The 22,759-nt window shown below is 34.3% G+C and overlaps 1 protein-coding gene across 17 annotated transcripts in view; it reads right to left on the bottom strand.

Moving 5' to 3' along the window:
- Positions 1 to 22,759, bottom strand: part of plekha5 (pleckstrin homology domain containing, family A member 5) — a 165,129-nt gene that overhangs the window by 24,841 nt on the left and 117,529 nt on the right. For 14 of the 17 annotated variants that reach the window (XM_058773568.1, XM_058773569.1, XM_058773570.1 and 11 more), the window contains exons 6-12: positions 22,084 to 22,188; positions 20,480 to 20,552; positions 15,617 to 15,717; positions 13,414 to 13,529; positions 11,347 to 12,201; positions 5,098 to 5,548; positions 2,566 to 2,640 (exon numbers count right to left, since the gene is read on the bottom strand). In XM_058773568.1, coding sequence (XP_058629551.1) covers positions 2,566 to 2,640; positions 5,098 to 5,548; positions 11,347 to 12,201; positions 13,414 to 13,529; positions 15,617 to 15,717; positions 20,480 to 20,552; positions 22,084 to 22,188 — 1,776 coding nt within the window. The remainder of the gene's footprint in view (positions 1 to 2,565; positions 2,641 to 5,097; positions 5,549 to 11,346; positions 12,202 to 13,413; positions 13,530 to 15,616; positions 15,718 to 20,479; positions 20,553 to 22,083; positions 22,189 to 22,759) is intronic. The other 3 variants (XM_058773580.1, XM_058773581.1, XM_058773584.1) reach the window with 1 other exon arrangement.

The raw sequence follows: 22,759 nt of genomic DNA, 5'->3' as shown, positions 1-22,759 counted from the left end.
TACAGGCTGGTTTGAATTACAATTTTCTATTAACAATGGAAAATCAAGCACAACACTTTAACAAGTTCATTTGAAAAATTCATAAAACCTAAATTAAAAATAAAAACATAAACTTTATTTTAAAATAATAATAAATACAATAATAGTATATAAATAAGTTTAAGTTAGGGTTTAAGTTTAAATTTGCTTCCAAGAATGGAAAATCGAAATAAAATGTAAATAAAATAATGCTAATTTAAAATATTAATAAATAGTATAAATAATATGAAGTAGAAAATCTGTAAATAAATAATTGGAAATTATATATACGTATATACAAATATTCATATACAATTAAGCAGCACAAAATTAATAAAACTAAAAATACACATTATTTTAAAATAATAAATACTATAATAGTATATAAATAAGTTTAAGTTTTAAGTTTACATTTGTATTCAAGAATGTAAAACCAAGCGCAACAAAATTACTAAAACAATCTAAATAAAGAAATAATAAAAGCTGATTTAAAATATTAATAAATACTATATAGCATATAATACTATACTAAATAAATAGTATATAAATAATAGGAAGTAAAAAATCTGTTAACTAGAATGTGTATATACAAACATACATAATTAAGCATAACAAAGTTAATAACACTTTAAAATGAACAATATAAAATATTTAAAAAATTAATGAATAATATAATAGCATATGAACACTAAAATGACATTGGTCCAGGGAGTAGAAAATCTGTAAATAAATAAATTTGTAGTACCGTATTGACCCGAATATAAGACGATGTTTTTTTCTTGGAAATACATCTGAAAAAATGCGGTCGTCTTATATTCAGGGTCTAGACTTTGACATGTCAACAATATACCCACAACAATAGGTGGCGCCAAAAACGCATAAAACAAGTGTGCCATGAAATATGTAATGTGTGTTGTAAAGATCGCTAGTGAAAACAAAACAAAAGAAAAGCTTACAGCAGCATGGTCGTGACTGTCATGTTAGCCTGATGGGACCAAACTTCCTCTGTAAGTGATTTTAAAACATAAGACAGTACCCAGATTTGAAGACTACTATAAGATTTCACTTCTACTGTTAATAAAATTTTGGTAGGCTACTATGAGATGGATAGCATAAATGTTATATAATTCAGATGGGCTACCTGTTATTTTATTTTTTCAATGTCATTGTTGGTACATTTTACCAGTAGGGCCTATTTACCATACTTTCAAAACAAAAATTAAAATAGGAAAAATATGCAATATGAAAATAATGTGTTTTACAGAGAGAGAGAAGAAAGAAAAAAAAAAAAAAAAAGGTTTTCAAAAAGCCTTTTTCCAAAAGTCGTCTCATAATCAGGGTCGTCTTATATTCAGGTCAATGCAGTATTAAATATTTTCAGGATAGACTGACACAGACCTGTAATATCTAATCAACATGACTTATCAGCTCTATCAGGTTCAGCTAAATTGCATAAACTACATAACCATGAATAAACCAGGTTCTCGAACTAGAAACTAGAAGTACAAGCTGGATTTTCCAGAAAGAACAGCTGGATTAAGTTTAAATGTGCTTTTCAGAAAGGAAAACCCCAGGTCTATGCCAATTTACCCTTAAAAACTTGTTCTGCTAGCCAATTAAGTGACATCTGAAGAAAACCCTGGGATCCAGATTATCTTATGTTTGTCATTTCATCTTGGTTTATATTAATCCAAATAAAGCAAGTTATATCATGAAAAACAAAGACGATTAAAAACTCTCCAAGAGGCTTTTACCTAAACCAAAATGTTTAAGGTGCTAAATTGAATTTCATGCACTGTAACGAAAGACATTTTTACAGCAGCTTTCCAGCGATGATGAGTAAAACACATATGGAGGAGCTCTATTAATATTTCATCAAGTGACCGCAGGCTTTTTCATTAAAATGCTCTCTGCCTGAAATAATATCGCAGACAATTACTGCCAGTTGTACTTTGGGTCTGTAAAATGAATAAATAAAAGCAGAAGCTTAGCAGGAAAGAGGCAGCTTAAAACTGTCAGAACCTGAAACTTCAAGTAAGAGAATAATAATTATAGTTTTAAGAAGAGCTTATGGTATTAGTGCTTCACCTGTCACAATAAACACACACAATCACAAACACTCATCTCTCTGGCATTTAATTCAAAACCTAAAGCTCGAAAAACCTACTCTACTGCAACATGAACATTTGAAAGTTTGTTTACCTTTAAAGTCAACATGAAATGACATTTGCAACCTATTTTACTGCTAAAACATGCTAGAAACATATTTTAACCCTAACGACCATTTTAACCTTTGGAATAACACACGCACGATTAGACCAGAAGTATGTGTTATGAAAGTAAATGTGGTCCATTTTGATTTCATGTTGACTTTAAATGAGCAGCTCAACCTCTGCATGTAAAATATTCTGCTCATTTGCAAGCCAAAGCCTCAACGAATCCTTGGTGGCTTGCAACTGAAAAATGCAAAGAGTTTGAGAGGAAAGCAAAGTTGTGGATGTGCGAGTTACAGACGGAGGTGGTGGGTGGAGAAGAAGGAAAGCATACCGTTTTGCCTTGCAGAGACTGTGCAGTGATGCTCTGTGCGGGAGGAACAGGCCTGCGCTCGGCAGGAAAGGAGTACTGACGGAGAGAGAGAGAGAGAGGGAAGCACAGTGATCTCATGAGCATCGGAACGGACTGCTCTGGTGAAAAGAGCATTAAACCCACAGCCTTACAAGAAACTTAAAGGCTCGGAAATAATGTGATCTGGTAATTACATGCTCAGACAAGAAAAATTACAATTGTGTGTTTATACAATCACCGAAAAACATCCCTGTGCAAGATTCTGATATAAAAGACTATAAACGGGCATAAAATGGACAGAAATAGAAATGCAGGGTTCCCACTTTTTCAGTTGTTTATGATTATCACATTATAAACTTAAAATAAAAGTTTATAATATATGTGTGTGTACTGTGGTTATTTATTATGTATACACACACACAGTATATATTTTGAATTTGAAAAATTTGAAATTTGAATTTATTGACATGTATATTTATATATATATATATATATATATATATATATATATATATATATATATATATATATATATATATATATATATATATATATATATATTAGTGCTGTCAATCGATTAAAAATGTAATTACGTTAATCACAGTCATGGACTGTGATTAATCATGATTAATCACAAATTTAAAATACTAGGATTTACCTGTAAATGTGTTGAAATAAAGAAATGCATGAAACTAGTTTAAGGAAACAGAACCTTTCACACTTCCGCCAGGTATGAGACATAATCCTTATTATTCTTTTGTTTTTATTCAGCCATTATCAGCCTTTAAACTGGCAATAAAACGTTTACCAAGCCACATTGCTTCAATCCCAGCATACATTTACTCAACTATTATCAAAAGTATTTCTAAATAAATACAACAAAACATTTCTTGCGACCTTATGTGAAGTATTATGACAAAATGCATTATGAAGAAGAATTGGACCTGTTCTGCAGCTGCATTAGAGCTAATTTTAAAAGTAGCCCAAAAAACCGCAAACCACGGCTCTGTAATTTTCCCGCGACTGTATTTTCAAAATAGCCCACTTGTGCTGTTACCCTGGCAACACTGGTGCTGTACCCTCATCACACAATGATAGATAACCTTCCGCGCTGCGATGACGGGAAGAAGTTGAGGTCAAAACATATCAAATGATTCATTTGCTTTAAAAAATATTAACGCGTTAAAATTTTTAGATTAATCGCATGCGTTAATGCGTTAACACCCCTAATATATATATTTAATATAGAAACTTTTTTAAATATATACATGCATGTGTGTATTATATATGTATATATTAAGTTGTTAGATTAATGATTAATATATATTAATTATAGATTTTATATACATTTATAAATTTACATACACACTGTATATTAGGGCTGGTAAGCGATAAAATTAATATTCTATTCTATCTATCTATTCTATTCTATCTATATTCTAATATTCTATCTAGTTAATTAAATGATGTGCCAATTAATTAATTGCAAATTAATCACACATCAAATTTGGCTGAGAAATTACTCCAAAAAGATAATTTAAAAGCTTCAGCAAGAAATATGTTGCTTGATTCAACATAAAATTTATTACATATACTCTTTTGGACCATTAGGGTGAGTAAATGATGACAAAATTTTCATTTTTGGGTGGGTGAACTATACTTTTAATAATCTTTATTATTATTACTATGGAAATATGAAATTATTTCTTTAATGAAATGATACTCTAAATAAGAAACTAAAACTGCCAGTAGGTGGTGGTGGTAAATGTGTTAATGATTAAGTCCGAGTCATTTATTCATTCATTTGATTCATTCAAATGGCTGATTCATTCAGAAGTGAAGTAAATGGTTCTCTTCGTGAATGGTCCATTGAATCATTAGGCTTGTTCGACTTGAAGCGGATTATCACCATCAGATCGATCAGTGTGTGACATCAAACTACAGCGAGAGCGATTAGAGAGCAGACGGCTCCTCGTGCTTTTGAATCGCTCTCGCGGTACTTTTGATGTCACACGCCGATCGATCTGTGCAGCAGCACTTCAAATGCAACGCGCCTAATGGTTCACCTGATTCGTTCAAAACGTGGATTAAGAAATGAGATGCTGCTGTGTTGCTCGGAGAAAAACAGTTCTACTTTGTCTTTATATTCACGTTGGAAAAATTTTGCAATTTTTAACTTCTTATTTATTGAACTGTTGTATAAGATCAGTATCACATTTGCACTCATGTGATGTAAACTATATGATGTAAATATGAGACAAAAACTCAAACGGGCATTTTTGCCCCATATCTAGAATTTTAGGGACATTCTAACTCGTTCTCTAGGCTCCATCACGCATATATGTGTGTGTGTGTAAATATATATATATATATATATATATATATATATATATATATATATATATATACACACACACACACATTTAAATAAAACTGTGTGCACCCGAAGCTTGTAGGCTTGGAAACGCTAGTTATTTAACATTTTCCCAGTTTGTCCCTGCTGTGACTCTGTACCTTGGAGATTTGCGGTCGGTGGCGGCGTTCAATAGTCACGTCCCCACGAAACACAGGCGAGGAAACTTCAGAGCGGGAATCCGGGTTGAGGGGTCGGTTAGGGGAGAATGTGTGGTAACCAGCCAGAGACCCATGGGAAGGAGACGTGGGGATGGACTCGGCTATCTGGCCCATGGTTTTGGGGCTGGGCAGCGTCCCGTATCCGATCCGGCCGAGCGCCTGCCTCTGCTGCCACTCGTACAGCTGCCACATGGTGTCATCCCGTATGGAGCGCCGCTTCTCTGCAGTCGTGGGCTGCAGCGCCCGGTCGTACATCGACCCCGCCACGCTGCAGATGCTGTCCGGCCGCAGCATGTTACGTGGGAGCGTCCGGTAGCCCTCGGGATAGCGCGGGACGATCTGCGCGCGGTGGCTCGGCATGTTCCTCGGCAACGTTTGGTAGGACGTAATACTGAAAGACAAAGACATTGGCGTCACCAACGGCATTTTTATTTCATAAAAAGATAAATTAACGTTTCATGCGTTTGAGTTCAAGAAAAATTAAGACACTACAGAATTTCTGAAAAAACAAAACGTTTCATAGGGCACTATTACTGTAAAAAGAAATTAAAAGTTTTTTTTTTTCCTTATGAATTCAATTAATCAGATGATCATTTAATAAAAATGGGGGTCTCACCAAGTCTGCATTTATTTGATCCAAAATTCAGTAGTTATTGTAAAATTTTATAACAATATAAAATTTTATTCTATTTGAATAATTTAAAAAAAATGTTATTTATTGCTGTCAATAAATAACATTCACTGTGAATTTTTTAATAACACTTTAAATAATAATTTATGTATTTATTAATTCATGTTACCTAAACATTAAAGGGTTTGTTTGATTTTCATTTGATTAAAAGATAAATATAGTAATCTTTTAAAAACGGTAATATTGTGAAAAATTATTGAAACTTAAAACAACTTTTTTTTAATATGGGAACAGTTTTTAAAATATTATTTATTGTTGTGAATAAATTACATTTGGTGTGTGAATGTGCTAGTAAATTTGATTTTAGCGAATCATTAATTTATATATTTATTAATTTCAGTTCCTTTACACATTAAATTATATAACTAAATCTACATTAATTTAAATATTATTTATACTCCTTGGCAACATTTAGTAGGACGTAATGCTTGAAGACAAAGAAATTGGCGTCACAGAACGGTCAACGATATACAAAACAGCTCCACTTGAAGAAGAGTTTTATAATGCAATCATGCTAATAAGGCCCAGCTTTGACTTTGTGATGATTTCCTGTTGTGCTGCAGGCAATAATTAAGCACTGACTCATTAATATACGATAAAAGCGTCATGCTTATACTCGTCACAGCACAAACCCTTCACCTTTCACTCCGGCTGTCATTAAACGCCTATAATTTTTCATCACTCGTCATCTGCCGATCGCTCAGAAATAATTACAGCATACATGCATCAGCAACAGGAAACGCAGGGAAAAAACGCAAGACTATACTGAGAGTTACTCTTTACCAGGAGCTGGTGAGATCGGCTTGGCACTTTTATAGGCACCATTAAAAGGTTTGGCATGTGCACCCTTGTACTGACAGAGCAGAAATCAATAAAGAGCTCTGACTGCCAAGACACACAACCACAATATTCGTGTCTCAATTTGCTGAACACGAGGAGCTCCAAACGATGTTGGCTGGATGCAGAAAACCAGCTCAATTATCTACCACGGTGTAGGGTATTGTCAACATTAACCTAATTTAATCTAATTTTACATTTTACAGCAGTTAGTTTCCCTCAGTTCATTTAATTGAACACACGACAATCTAGGAGTATTGATATATAATCACTTTCATTATAATCAAAGAAACAAACTACTTTTTTACAAACTTTACACAATTAAAATATTTAAAGTATTATGATAAATATTATATTTAAAAATATTAATGAAAACACGCATGAAACTAAATATTTATTAAACTAAATGCAACACTGAAAAACAATTACTTTTACAAACTTCAAACAACTCAGAAATATTTAGAATACTATTATCCTACAAATATTATAATACGTATATATGCATTTCAAAATATTAACTGAAACACGCATTAAGATTAAATAAACTAAATACAACATTAAAAACTAAAATTCTTAAACTTTGAACAATTGAAAAATATTTAGTTTATTATATTTAATATTAGAATAAAGATTGTAGTATATTTAAAAATATTAATTGAAACCTGCATTACACAATTATTATTATACTAAATACAACATTCAATACTAATAAATTCTCACTTATTTCTCAATAAACATTTAAAACCATTGTTAATATTGTGCGAAGATAAACTTGCCATAGTTTAATCAGTGTATAATAATTAAAATCTTTTAATCATCCTTTCACATTTGTTATCGTTGATGAAATCCAAAAACCCTGTCAAACAATCTTTTTAAAGTAATTTCGCTGACAAAATTAACAATGACGCTGCACATCTGCTCAAAGTGTTCTCATCTAAAATAAAATTACTTTGATTACAAATGTGACAGAATTTTTTTTCGCTGCTTTTAATTGCATCCTGAATTTTGAGCATTGTTTTGGTAGAACTAAACCGCCTCAAATTCAGTTCACTGCCTAAGAAAATAAATACAGATTGTGGCATGCAACCACGCAGTCTGCTGAGAGTTTGAAAAAAGTTTTTGACTGGTTCAGGACGTGCATATGCAAGAAATACTGTCAAAAACGAGCCTGACGGCAGGCTATGCGAGAGCTGCGATATGTGCATGAGTTGCACAAATATTGATGATAGTTTCTGAAGAGCATGTAGGCAGAGCAGAGACACGCTTCACCAATGCCTTTTGATAATCAGCATGAATCAGCATCTTAAATAACACGAACACACGGCACCGTTCTCTCTCCTCGCTCGCTCGCCTTCCTGTTCCTCTTCCTGCACTGACAGCAACTCTGATCCACTTTGAAACAAATTTTCGTGATGCTTGAGCACAAAGCTCCATGACTTATTCATCAGAGGAGAGGAGGACGACCAAGCAAAGCAAACACACGTCCTCCTACTCTGCCACTGCTTGGCTAAACGGAGGATGGCACCTGACAGCATGCGCTGCTCCCACATAACTGGTACGGGCCGGCGGAGGCATTGAGACTGGGCAGAGGTAAAAATATCTGTTGGGTCATGATAAAGAGCTCATGCAGGAACACTGCCTGCAGACGCTGGAGTTTGTTGTCGAGCGGATGTGTCAGGGGACTGAGAGTGGGAGAGAAAACGCTGCTGCTCTCTGGCACTGCTGTCAAAGGCCTGATGCTTCAGAAACTCAGACAGACAGAAAGATGCATGAATACAGCACCTAGTTTGTATTCTGACAGACAGACGGAGTGTACAAAAATACAACAATATATGAAGAGTTCAGATGCAAAAGCCTCTAAGTGCCGTCTGAAATTTTCTTCTAAAATGAGCATTTTTATCAGGCTCCTATATTTATGTTCAGTTGTTTTACTTTAATTGCATAGAATAGGACCTATGCATTGCCATTAGAGTAAAATGACTGAACCTGTACATAGAAACCTGATAAAAATGCTAATTTTAGATGAAAATTTCAGACAGCACTTAGAGGATTTTGCATCTGAACTCTTCATATGCACTCAAAAAGTAAAGTAGTTTGCATATAGGTGCATATTGTGTAATGTGTTTAGTTTGAGATGCATATATGACTACATTACAAACAACATACAAAACTACAAAATCATTTTACAATCAAAATACATTCACCGTCTTCCGCCATTTTGGAGAGTACCACGATGCATGTGCGCGCTTTCCCTAAAACGTAAATCAACCATGCGCATGCTTTCTCCTGAACATACAGTAAACAACGCTGATTACGTGGTACTCTCCAAAATGGCAGAAGACTGGGAACATTTCAGTTGTGTTGCTGTCTATGCAGGGTCAGAGAGCTCTCAGATTGCATCCAAAATATCTTAATTTGTGTTCCGAAGATGAACGAAGGACTTATGGGCTTGGAACGACATGAGGGTGAGTAATTAATGGGAGAATTTTCATTTTTGGGTGAACTATCCCTTTAAAGTTTAAAACCTGTAAAGTTTTTGGTTTGGTAAGTTTGTATCCTGTAGTTTGTAATGTTTAGTTTGAGAAGAATGTATAGGTATATAAATATAAACAATATACACTTAAAGTACAAGACAATAAGATTTTAATCTAAAGCTACATAATATACATGCTAAAAACTACATATAAAAGTCAAAAAATTACAAACTACAAAATAAAAACTTTAAAAACTACACAATACCTGCTTTTACAAACTAAACACAAACTATGTTGTAGTTTGTAATGTGTGTAGATGGTAAAGCATATATTACGCAGCTGATATTTTGTGTATAGTGTAGTTTGTTTTGTAAAATGTACACTTTTCAAACTACAAAATAAGTTTACAAGATAAACATACTCAATATACATGCTAAAAACTACAAATAAGTCAAAAAGCATAAACTACAAAATAAAAACTAAATACCTGCTTTTACAAACTAATGTGTAATGTGTTTCACTTGTAAAGTGAGAATTTTGTAGTTTGTAAAATGTATTAGAGGTCGAGGTTGTTTATTTTGACACGTGACACTGCGCACTGCACAGAGCGGGAAACTCCAGACACGCATTTAAATACAGCCGACAGAAAAAAGCCTTCCGCGGAACAGAGTGCCATTCACATAGTTTTCTATTAAATTACATTATATTCTCCCAAATCATTGTGAATGTACATAATGACTTCACCCTAGGCTATAAATTATGTATTGTGCATTTTTCAGCAAAACTTTTGTCTTTCTGTGGCTCTTATAAAGTCTGTATGCTTCATATAGAGAGCTGTAATACAGATCGCGCGTTCTCTTTCCTCTTGCTATGTTTTTTTAAACACCGAACTTCAAACTCATTTATGCCACATTGTTCATTCTTGAAGCAAACTTATGTCCGTTTGGTGATTTAAATAATATCTTTAATGATCAATATAGTAAATAATATTATTTTTATTCATTTACTGAACCATACTTTGTACTGTTGTTGCTTTTCTTTAAAAATAGTAAAAGCACTAGCTTTCTTTCAGTATCCATTTTGAAAACTATCGGTTGATTAATCGGTATCGGCCAGTGTGGTCCAACGTAACTATCGGTATCGGTAAAATCCACTATCGGTCGACCTCTAAAATGTATATTCTTTAGTTTGCAGTTTGTACTGTAATTCATAATCTAAGTAGTTTGTAAAAAAGGAATCGTATAATGTGCAATGTGTTTAGATTGTAAAGCATGTATTGTGAGCCTGACAATGTGTATAGTTTTTAAAGTGAACATTTTGTAAAATATAGTTTTGTGTAGTTTACGATGTGTGTAGCATTTAAAACATGTATAGTTTGTAATGTGGTTGGTTTGTAAAGCATGTAAAGTGTGTACTGTGTAAATTGTAATACAAGTAATTTGTAAAGCATGCATTATGCAGTTTGCACAGCATGTAGTGTAAAACGTATTATGTAGCTTGTAGTATCTTTGGTTTGCAATATGTTTGGTTTGTAAAGTGCATACTGTATAGTTTGTCAATCAGGGATTGTAAAGTTTATATTGTGCAGTTGATGTGCAAAGTGAGCATTTTGTAAAATGTATAGTGTGTAATTTTCTATGTGTAGCGTTTAAATTGTACAATTTGCAATGTGTTTGTTTTGTAAGGTTCGTAGTTCATAATGTAAAGTTTGTAATATTTATTGCTTAGTCTACAGTCACATGTAGTTTGTAATGCAAGTAGTTTTAATGTTTAAAATGTTACACATAGCTTGTAAAGTTTTTAAAGTGTGTACTGTGTACTCTGTAATGTAAGTAGTTTTAATGTGTAAAATGTTACATGTAGTTTCTAAAGTGAGTTCTGTATAATTAGTAATGAAAGTAGTTTGTAAATTAGATATTGTACTGTGCGTAGTGTAAAAATGCGTATTGCACAGCATGTAGTATGTTTGGTTTGTAAAGTTTGTAGTTTATAATGTAAAGTTTGTATTATTTGTTGTGTAGTCTACAAAGTCACATTCAAGCTAGTCTCTCATGGGATCATCACAACCACACTAAAAAGAAACCTAAATTAGATCATTAATAAAACTTTACACACACACACAAAAAAAAAAATGAATAAAGCAATAAAATAAGCAATATTAGCTTGAAATGAACCACTATTTCTCACCTCCTGGTGTCGTCATCCGGGGCCCGTGTGCGGTGCGTGCGGACCCACTGCTCCAGCTGCTGCATGGAGTTGGTTCTGCTCAGGGTTCGCTCTGGTTCTGCGGACTGTGGCGGCACCGTCGTCCTCTGGGGCATCGTGTTGCTCATGTCTCCGGGGCTTCTGTCTCCTCCTCGTTCCCCAGAACCGTTGACCTGGGCCGGCTTGTACTGACCGGATCCCGCTGCGCTCTGGAGCTGTCGGGAGGACGAGACGGCCGCAGCGATGGCTGCCGCCTGAGCCGGATGGAGTTTGATGCTGTTGATCTTGGTGAGCGGCCGCTCCACAGCGCCCTCTTTCTGGAAGCCGTATTTCTCGCCCTCCCTCGGCGGCGGGACGGGTTTCTCCGGGTCTTTGCATCTTGCATCTTTCTGCAGGATCTTCTCGCCGTCTTTCGCCAGAGCGTATTTTTCGCCTTCCCTCTGAAGCGTGAAATTATCTCCGTCTTTGTGTAGCGTGTACTTCTGTCCGTCCTTCTGCAGCAGGTACTTCTCTCCATCTTTGTGGACGGCGTATTTCTCTCCGTCTTTCTGCAGCATGTATCGGTCTCCGTCCTTCTGCAGAGCGAGTCTCTGAGCGTCTTTGTGCAGAGTGTAGTTGTCTGCGTCCCTCTGGAGGGTGTATCGCTCTCCATCTTTCTGCACGCTAACCCTGCCGTCCTTCTCCTGCTTGTCCACGGCTTTCTGCTTCTTCTCCTCCTGGTGGAGCGTCTCACGGTTTCTCTCGTTGTTTTGGATCTCGGGTCGGGTCAGGACTCTGTGATTCAGCATGTTGTTCATCTCTTGAGGGCAGCGTGAGTCAACCTTTACCTTCTCAAGCCTGCAGAAAGAGAAAGAACGAAAAGCTAGTGAGTGAGAAGAAAACCAGCATTTCAGAATAAAAACAAGCTATTCATCTGCTCTAAATGTATAATATTTCTAAAGAGCTTTACTACACAAACTAAACTACGTGATACAGAGCACCACTGGAACACTAAATAAAAGCAAGCTCTTTCTGACCAAACATTTGTGTCTCTTAATAAAAGTCACTTTGTTTCTAGGAAAAGTGAGCTGTGGTTCAATTTCAATCACAGCTGTGATCCTGTTGCCGAAAAAAAGCAAGTGTTTAAGTCTGAGAGAATTCTTCAGCATCTGTGATTGTGCTAAAAGCTGTAATGAAACAAACAGACACACACACAGTTTCAAAAACATCTTCTGCACTTATAAAGCTGTGAAAATCTCTGCTCGTCAGACTCTCTCGGGATAGAAGCGACTCTAGTCTAGACACTCAAAAAGGTATGACAAAAGCACCGTTATAAAGAGTGCCAAGAGTTAAGAGGAAACGCTGAAGTGATTTCTACTGAGGCAGCTTAAAGACAACTTAACAACAATATAAATAATTCTTAACCTGGAAAATTAAGTAAAATATATATTTTATAAAAAAAGCAACAATTTATTGATTTTAAATTATTTATATGATTAATTCCATATTTTCTTTTGCTTTTTAGAAACTGCTTCTTAAACTTGGGGGGAAAAAGTTACATTTAAAAAAATATTAACATTTTGACATTATTACTGATCATAAAGAACTTTATTTCTCTTAAAATTTTCAGTTATTTTTTATTAATAACTTATTTTATTTTGCTTAATAAAAACAACAACAATTCTTAACCCTGAAAAACAAATTGAGTAAAATATATTTTATATAAAAACGATTAACAATTCACATTATCGCTGATCACAAAGAACAACTTTAGTTTTTTTTCTTTGTTATTTTTGCTTTAAAAAATGTATTAATTTGCATTAAAAAATAATTAGTATTTTGACAGTATTACTGATCATAAAAAACAACTTCAGATTTTTCTCTTTATTTTATTATTGCTTTTAAATCATTTATATTATTAATTACATATTTTGTTTTGCTTTTTTGCACTCCTAACTCGGGAAAACAAACACTGAAATTAACCACTGTAAATGTCATTGAAGTGGTACAAAAGGATTTTAATGTTTTCCTTCTGATTGGTTCAGAGTGAACTGAAGCACGTTTTCTGACCTTCTGATTGGCTCAGAGTGGACCAATGCTGCATCCGTCATAACCTTCATCCAGGACTCCATTTCTTTGGCTGTGTCAGTGCTGAAATAGTACGTCCGCATGTTTGGATGCGTCGCCTAGTTGTGAAAAACCAACACAGTAACCTGAGGGAAAAAAGAGTGGACAGTGAATACCAATAAATACCCGCTTTGGGTGTCCTAGCTGGTGTCAGCAGCACAAAATGCAATAAGGCTTGAGTAGTCTTTCTGAAGTGAGCAGATCTTTGTCAGGAGGATTTGAGTTGACAGACCCCCATCGTTCAGAGCCCCTCAGGAGTTTGTCTGACTGCTCAACTCTGACAGCTTTTGTCTGGATATTACAACTCGTCTTTCACAAGAGTTTACATAAGCTTCAAAGAGCAAACACTCAACACTTTAGAATAGTTAGCAAGAACTCTGTTATAAACCCTAGTGAGATGTTTCAGTCTACATAGGCAGCATACAAAATACATTTCTATGAGACACACTCTTAATGGGTGCCGTCAGAATCCAAGCAGCTGATAAAAACATCACAATAATCCACAAGTAATCCACACCACTCCAATCCATCAGTTAACATCTTGTGAAACCAAAACCTGCATGTTTGTAAGAAACAAATATATCAAAATGTTTTATCTTTAGACCATAATTTCTGGCTAAAATATGAGTCCTTATTATGGATTATGGACTTGTATTTTGGCCAGAAGCAACGTTTTGAAGTTAAAAATGTCTTATAATGATGGATTTGTTTCTTGCAAACACACAGGTGTTTCATAAGCTGTTAACTGATGGACTGGAGTGGTGTGGATTATTGTGATGTTTTTATCAGCTGTTTGGACTCTCATTCTGACGGCACCCATTCACTGCAGAGAATCCATTGGTGAGCGAGAGATGTAATGCTACATTTCTCCAAATCTGATGAAGAAACAAACTCATCTACATCTTGGATGGCTTGAGGGTGAGTGCATTTTAAGCAAATGTAAATTTAAATTTTGGGTGAACTGTTCCTTTAAGGTCTAGATAATGAAAGGATGAAGATTGATGCGATTGATTTTCTGGTTAATGCGGTAAAGTATGTTAATGTGGCATTGTGCACTCAGGAATAAAATAAGCAGGACTCACCATATTAGCGAAGCTCCATCCAGTAAACATGTTGATGCTCGAGTTCATGAATTCTCACGGAGGACAAGCCACACCATTGTGAAATAGAGAATAAGATCGAGAAAAAACAATGAGTCGACATGAAAATACCTGCACTAATAGGTAAATGACTCCACCTAGACACAAACTCTCACAGAACAAGACACAAAAATGCAGCGTCAGCTGAAAAGTGCCATCCAGCAAAAACCTGTGTCAGGAAACTGGTCTAACTCAACTTAATAATTGTTTTACTGAAGCCAAACTCTCGCCCTTGAGCAGGATGTTATTTTCAAGACTTCATTAAATTCACAAGTGAACACACCGATCCGACCCCACAGAGAGAGACTAAATCTGTCTAAACTTTAATTCTCATGTTGATACTAAAAGGTTTTGCTGGCCTGAAGTCAGCGTAATATTTCTAATGCTTTTAATGGAAATAGTCAGGTTCCTAAAAGTGACAAGGTTTGTCTTTATAAGCTATTAAATAAGTAAAACATTTGGTATCAGGAACAAACAATGAACACCACATTTTTATTGCGTTTATTAATCTAGGTTTAGGTTCATTTATAAATACATGTTCAAAAGTTTGTGGTCAGTAAGTTTTTGTTTTTAAAAGAAATTAATGCTTTTATTTTAATTAATGCTTTTTTGTTTGATCAAATAAATGCAGCATTGATGTGCATCAGAGACTTCTTTTAAAATAAAAATACAAATCTTACCAACCTCAAACATTTAAAAAGTAGTATATAAAGTGTTCATTGTTAGTTCATGTTTGAATATTAAAAATGTGTAGAATTAACCTCAAATTTCATAATGACATTAAATTTAAATTACTTTTTTAAATGGTGGCCTATAAAATAGCAGGTGCTTGTTTCACATGATAGAAAAAGCATGTGACGACGGTTTAAAAACGTTCATTTATAACAATAAAGCTAAAAGTAAACATCTATCGACTGTTTCGACACTTTTATTCATCTGCCCTCTTCCAAACCACATTTACATGTAAAATATGGCCACGTTTGAGAGATTCTGAATGCGTCTCTGACCTTGAAGGCGTATTTTCTGCTTATGTGGTCGTCCACAGACAGCATGGAGATGTGGAAGCTGGGCAGGAGGATACTTCCCAAGATTCCCTCTTCCTTCTCATCTGAAGACACAAAGAGAGAGACGTTGAGAACATTAGCATATATTAGCCGGCTGCCAGGGAACCTGTTAAACTTGCAGCTGATGACTGGGTGTTTATTTCAGCAGGGGTTTGGGTAAACAGACAGTCCGGCGGGGCTGATGGGAAAACTGCAGGGTTGTGTGCATCCAAGCGTGTCAATGAGGTTGTGACTGTTCTTGAATGTGAACTCTATCATTTTGATTGCAGACTGCGACCAATCTGTCAAGAGTTGCTTGCCGACAGAGTCAATTCAGAGTGACAGCTGTGTTAACCGTTACTATTAGTGTAATAATGCCAAAAACAGACATTATTCCATTCATTATTTTCAACATTCACAAATTTTATTTGCAAAACCCGCCTTTTAATCATTCGTCAGATCACTTCTTAGAGGAATAACAGCACGTCTCAAGACAAATGAAATTCAGGCCAACAGCACAATTAATAAACAGTTCAATAAACAGAAGGTCAATACTGAGCAGCCTGAAACCAATTAATGTCTGTTTTTGCTCTGCCAACAAAAACAGTTCCAAATGAAGTCAAAACAAAACTAACCGTAGAACAGTAGTGGCTTTCCTGATAGCGTTTCAATGAATGAATCAGTGTGTTTACATCAATCTGCTGAAAACATGATTCGATGAATCACTTAAAGACCCGAATGAACTGAATCAGCTGAGTGAATAATTCAACGATTTACTGGTGATAAAAATATTCCCGAATGTTCCTGAATGAATCAGTGTTTTTGAAGTAAATGAAATCACTTGTTTAATTCCTGAATGAATAGAATCGCTTGAATGAAAGATTCAATCATTTGCAGATGATAAATATATTTTGCTCATGAATAAGTCAGTGTTTTGAGTGAATGAATGAATTTCTTAATCATGAAGACAGTCACTTGTTTCGTTCCTGAATTAATCAAATCGGTCGACTGAAAGAATCAATCAATTTCTACTAAAGAATGACTTGTTTCATTCCTAAATGAATCAAATTGGTTGAGTGAAAGATTCAATCATTTTCTCATAAGGACAGTCACTTGTTTCATTCCTGAATGAATCGAATCGGTTGAGTAAATGATTCAATCATTTACAGGTGACAAATATGTTTTGCTCTTGAATAAGTCAGTGTTTTGAAAGGAATAGATTGAGTCAATGAACTTCTCACTCACAAAGACTTGTGTCATACCTGAATGAACTGAAATGGTTGAATGAAAGATTCAATCATTTTCTCATGAAACACATTCACTTGTTTTGTCCCTGAATGAATCAAATTGGTTGCATTAAAGATTCAGTGATTGACTGAATAAAAGTATATTTTAGTCCTGAATGAATCAGTGTTTTTGAAGGAATCGACTTCTTAAAGACAAGTCATTTGTACTTGTCACAATCTACTGGCATAATTTAAACTGAAGAAAGAGTCACTCCGTATATCTATAACATGTCCATGCATGTTTATTAACAGTTAAGTAGATTGAATTCCTAACCCAAAATATGGGCAATATACATTCTTGTGATGCAAACTCAGCAGACTAACATGCTTGCTATTCCTCTGCCATAGAGACAAATGAAGACAATGATATTTCAGCACTATGATATGCAATTGTCTTTTAAAAGTTACATGGAGCAAGTTTTGCATTTTGGAAACATCCCACACACTGAGTTCTGGAGAACTGTGTGCGGCTCAGATCCGTGAGGCGGCGTTAAGAAGTGAAGAAACCTGCCGGTGGCTCACAGCAGACGCCGCGCTGAATCACTGACAGCAAACAAACACAGAGAGATGATCGGCTCTCTCGTCAAGATCAGACTCGGCGTGCTGGCTTTAGGGAAACCACATACTGATATTGCCAAAAAAAAAATAAAAAAATCAAAGCTCAGAGGAAGTTCAGCAGCAGATACAAAACTCAAACAATTCTGCACAAAATCTCAGCCAACAGTCATTAGGACTGGGGCGGTAAACAATTGTTCTGGATATTTTCCCTTAATGATTCCTTTAGTACTTTAGAGGAAGAAATATTTAGTAAAAAGAAAATTATATACTGCCAAGGTATATAATCATACTGCCAAATTATGAAAGATGTTCTATAATAAAAATGGCAAACAATTCTTGCAAAAAAAGTGTTTACACACTTTTTAATGACTTTTCAGTTTTTTTAAAGGCGAGATAAATACAGTAAATATAAAACAACAATACTAACCAAACAAACAAACAAAAACTACCATTCAATGGTTTGGGGATTGTCAGATTTTTCAGATGTTTTTGAAAGAAGTAATATTATGAATCATACAATATTATCAGTACAACTTAAAATAACTATTTTCTATGTGAATATATAGTAAAATGTAACCGATGCTGTGATCAAAGCTGATTTTCTCAAGAAACATTTCTGATTATTATCAGTGTTGAAAACAGTTGTGCTGCTTCATATTTTTCTGGAGACCATAATACATTATTTTTTATTTTTGTCAGGATTCTATTAATTAAAAAATCTTTTGTAACATTAAAATGTTACAGACCCCAAACTGTTGGAACAGTAGTGTATTTTATTCTTTCCAAAATTAGAATTTTTTTTGTTTTTGTGTTTTTAGTTCCCAAACCTAGCTGACATTCAAAATTTCTTATTCACCACCTCAACTCATTTTTATTTTTAGATAAAAGGCAAAACTTTATTTTAATTGGCCAAATTTCATAATGCGTACAACGTGCACTGGTGGCCAGTCATGCTAAACAAGATGAGTTAATTATTATTTCATGTTGATTTTAACACATATCCCCATTTTTAAATTAGTTACAAATATTTTACACTTCAGTCAGTGAAAATAAGAGTTCATAAAAATCTGTAGAAACTCCATGTGTGATTAGATATCGCATGCCTTACATATGATCTTACTGTGACCGAAACCAATGAGCTAGTGCACGATGAGCGTTGCAGTAGCAGCTGACACAGACAGGGGGCGTCAGTGATCTGCCCTCCTCTGCTCACAGTGGCATCGTTCGGTCAGGGCCGTTCAGAGCTTCACCTGTCCTTCATCGCTGACATCCACATGCAACATTTAATCTGAGCCGTCGATATGGACTCGCAGGGAGATGAAGGATATGAACAGACAGTCTGAGCATGTCTGCTGCGTGGCTAGAATACTGCTCTGTCTTCTTTGTCAGCCAATAAACAGCCTCGGTCCTCAAGGGTCCGGCTGTGAAAGGATCTGATTGCACTGCTGGACTGCTTAATTGCACAATTTATGGAGATCTAAGAGAGCGTCCTCAAGAGATTTCAGCATGCAGCACAATCCGTCCAACGAGACACCTTCGGGCTCAAACTGTCCATGCATCTCCCTCATTGTGTATACTGTGAGAGCTTATTATATAAAATACTTGATTCTGATTGGTCAATCACAATATTTAACAGTCAAATATTGCTGAATAGTGCTAACTATTGAGAAACTAAACTGAAACTATATAAAATAGATTTTGAAAAAAAAACATTTTGTTATACTGAGTAAAATTATATTGAAATAAAGCAAAACATAAATATATTTAAATAATAATAATATTATATGAAAAACAAATGAAAATGAGAAGTGTACTAAAATTCCTAAAACTGAAATAAAAATAGTTTTTGAAAAAAGTTAATTGAAATAAAAATGAAATAAATATTTAAATATAAATAAATAAAAATGTTCAATATTACATGAAAAAAAAAATCAAAAACTAGAAATGCAAAAAAAGGCTGACGTATTAAAATGACTAAAATTGAAATGAAATGTTGCCTATTCTATAATATCCACACACTCACACACAAATTGAAATTATGTTTAAGTACTAAAATGACTAAAACTGAAACAAAAACAAATTAAGCAACATAGAATTATTAAAAAAATTATAATAATAATTTTTTTAATAAAAAGACAAAGGCATAAAACACAATTACTAAAACTAAAAAAAAAAACCATTTAAAATGTGAATAAATAATAAAATAGTATATCAACAATACTAAAATAACACTGAAATAGTGACCACCGTCAATGGCAACGCTGTATAACTGAACAGAGAAACAAGTTACATTCGTTTCAACATTTATATCCATTTATTTGTTTACTTGTTCAGTAGCCATCCATGATAAGGGAGATGTTCAGTCAAATGATCATTAGTGCAAAATAAACCTCATCAGGGTAATTCTATTGAGATAATATAATATCAAGATAATGACTGGCTGACAGTAAATTATCCATTATGTAAGTTACAACTGACAATCGTAGAATTATAAAAAAAGACTTATGAACTAGTTCTTTTTAACAAATCAATAAAAAAGACTGACTTTTCAATTCCCGTGTTACCAGTTTGAATCAGTCTAATGATTCACTCACTGAATCACTCAGAGTGAACCACAAAAGGAATCAAAAGAAACAAATTGAATCATTACTGATTCAAAATCATTATGTGGAATCAGAATCATTGTGTTGTGAATCCTTCCCCTCTTACTGCACTCGCAAAGTTTATTGAGATCACTAAAAAAACTTTTGGAAAAGCACATTATAGTAGAAACCATCCATTTAGTAGTCATATAGTGCTACGATTTGAAAAATACAAAGCGTAAAACCCACAGATAGCAGGGCAAATGTGTCACTTGATCACACTGCAGCAAAAGTCAACAGAAAGTGCTCAGAGATTGATTAATTCTCACACATAAACAGGAAAAATCAGACACACTGGTATGTTAATAAAGTGTGTTTGTAAACAGAGAAGCTTGACTCACCTCTATAGTAGAAGAGGCACATGTCAGACAAAACAAACCATCTCTTCTTCCACATCTTCATTCCAGTACTGTCCTGCAAAATCCAGCAGCACAGCAGCCGTCAATCAAACCAGCCCACCAATCACAGTGCAGCACAGAAAGCCCGCCCCTTTCCAATGCATGCTTATTTTCCTCAAATATATCTCTGCTTTGTTTGCTGCTGTTCTCCAGAACGGAAACTCTCTTTATTTTTTAAGGCGACTCATTTATTTGAGGCATGAATCATATTCATATTCTTCCCTCGTGTTTTACTGTTTGTTGTGTTAATGTTTGCACCGTGTAAGCATGTAAATTTTAATTCAGACAACAAAGCCTGATGATTTTGCTTGTGCTGTGGGAGCAGCTTTGATGGAGGATGTTTGGGAAAGAGGAGAGACCACCTCTGAAGTCGTGTTTTTTGTGGAAACACGCTGCTTTCAAAGGAACGCTGGCGCAGCGATCGCACACACAAAGCTCAACTTATGCGGCCGTAACGCTTTATGTGTTTATTTTCATCTGCCTTTTATGAGAAGCGGTTGTGAAAAATATGATGCAAAAGCACAAATGTGCTTGTGGAGTCGTGCATGGCCTGCATAAAACCACAGGCAGATGAAGCGTTTGATGGAAAAGCTTTTAAGTGCAGGCAAATCTCAGAAAACGTGACCATCAGCAACTAAATAACCATCAAAACTGTTCAACTGATAACTTATATCTCAGTTGGTCATGTACTGTGATATAAACATGATATTTTAGTTTGTTTAATACATTAGAGTACTAAGGAAATGCATATCACTAGTATCATGCAAAACAAAATTATATTAATATATAATTAGAATAAATAAAATAAAAGATCAAATTTAATTGTCATTTATTTATTTTATTTTATTTTGCATTACGGTAATGAGAATCTATGGCTGAAGGGGTCCAAAAATATAATTTTCATAATGCTATATATACATTTTTTGTTTAAGTACATCAGAATATCATGGAAATGCATATCAGTACCGTAATGAAAACAAAATAATAAAACATACAATTATAATTATATTAATATATAATAAAAATATATACACACATACACACACATATATACATACACATACACACAAAAAATCAAGAAAATATGCCAGAATGTTGTCATGAAAATAATGTTATGCAAAAAAACACCTCAAGCGTCCAAAAATTCATATTTTTTTTCCTGTTGATGTACTTTAAAGTACCATGATGCAAAGCAAAAGTATAATAATGTATAAATAAAATTATATCTAATAAATAATAAATCAAAATTTTAAATAAATAAAATAATAAAATATCAGAAGGGGATGATTGATGAGACTTTTTTATTATTTTTTTTTTTTTTACTGTATTACAGTAATGAGAATCAATGTCCTAATGTGTTTAACTGTCATAAAAATTATGTTTTAATGCTAAAAAAAAAAAAAAGTAATTAAATAAAAAATAACTTGCCAAAAATACTTATAATTTTTACAATGCTACATATGTTTTTGTGTACATTTATACATGAGATTCTCTCACACATATGCAAAGGTGTATTAATGGTTTGTAGAAGTGCTGGAGCCACAAACCTGTTTGTAAAGCCAGCCGTTTCTCACCACCGGGGCATTGGGGTTCCTCTTGATGGAGTTGGACCTCTTGCCAAAGTTGTGGACTTTCTTTGAGGACCTGGACAGCTGCAAACAGGGGGAGAGGAGAGAATTCTCAGAAACGACATTTGTGAGGGCTCAAGCTTGCCTGTATACATTATTCAACAATGGAGCTGTAAATAATTACAACTTACTAGTGAAGTCGTTTAGCGCATGCATTATGAAACAACAGCACTTATGAACTCTCAGAAAGTTAAAAAACTGCTTAACAGAAGCCAAAACACACGGGAACAATCTGTCATTGGTCTCGCTCTAATGAGACACAATCATACAGATGAGCAAGTCGCTGATCTCTGGACTTTGTTCATGTCCACCGAGCCCTCCAATGATAAATGCTGACAATAAATCATTAGAATTAGGGCTGCACGATATTGGAAAAAACTCACATTGCGATATTTTGTATTTCTGCGATATATATTGCGATATGAAAAAAAAATAAAATAAAATAAAAAAAATCCAGATGACTTGAAAAGCTCTATTTGGAAAAAAATATTGTAGATGAGTAAATCAGCATAGAAAAATGAACAAATTACAAACATAGATAAATATAATAGAAAAAAGATATAAAATAAATAAATAGTGCTTTATATTTTTTCCA

Source organism: Onychostoma macrolepis, chromosome 04, assembly GCF_012432095.1.
Source record: "Onychostoma macrolepis isolate SWU-2019 chromosome 04, ASM1243209v1, whole genome shotgun sequence".
NCBI lineage: Eukaryota > Metazoa > Chordata > Actinopteri > Cypriniformes > Cyprinidae > Onychostoma > Onychostoma macrolepis.
This window is presented reverse-complemented; position numbering and strand designations above follow the sequence as displayed.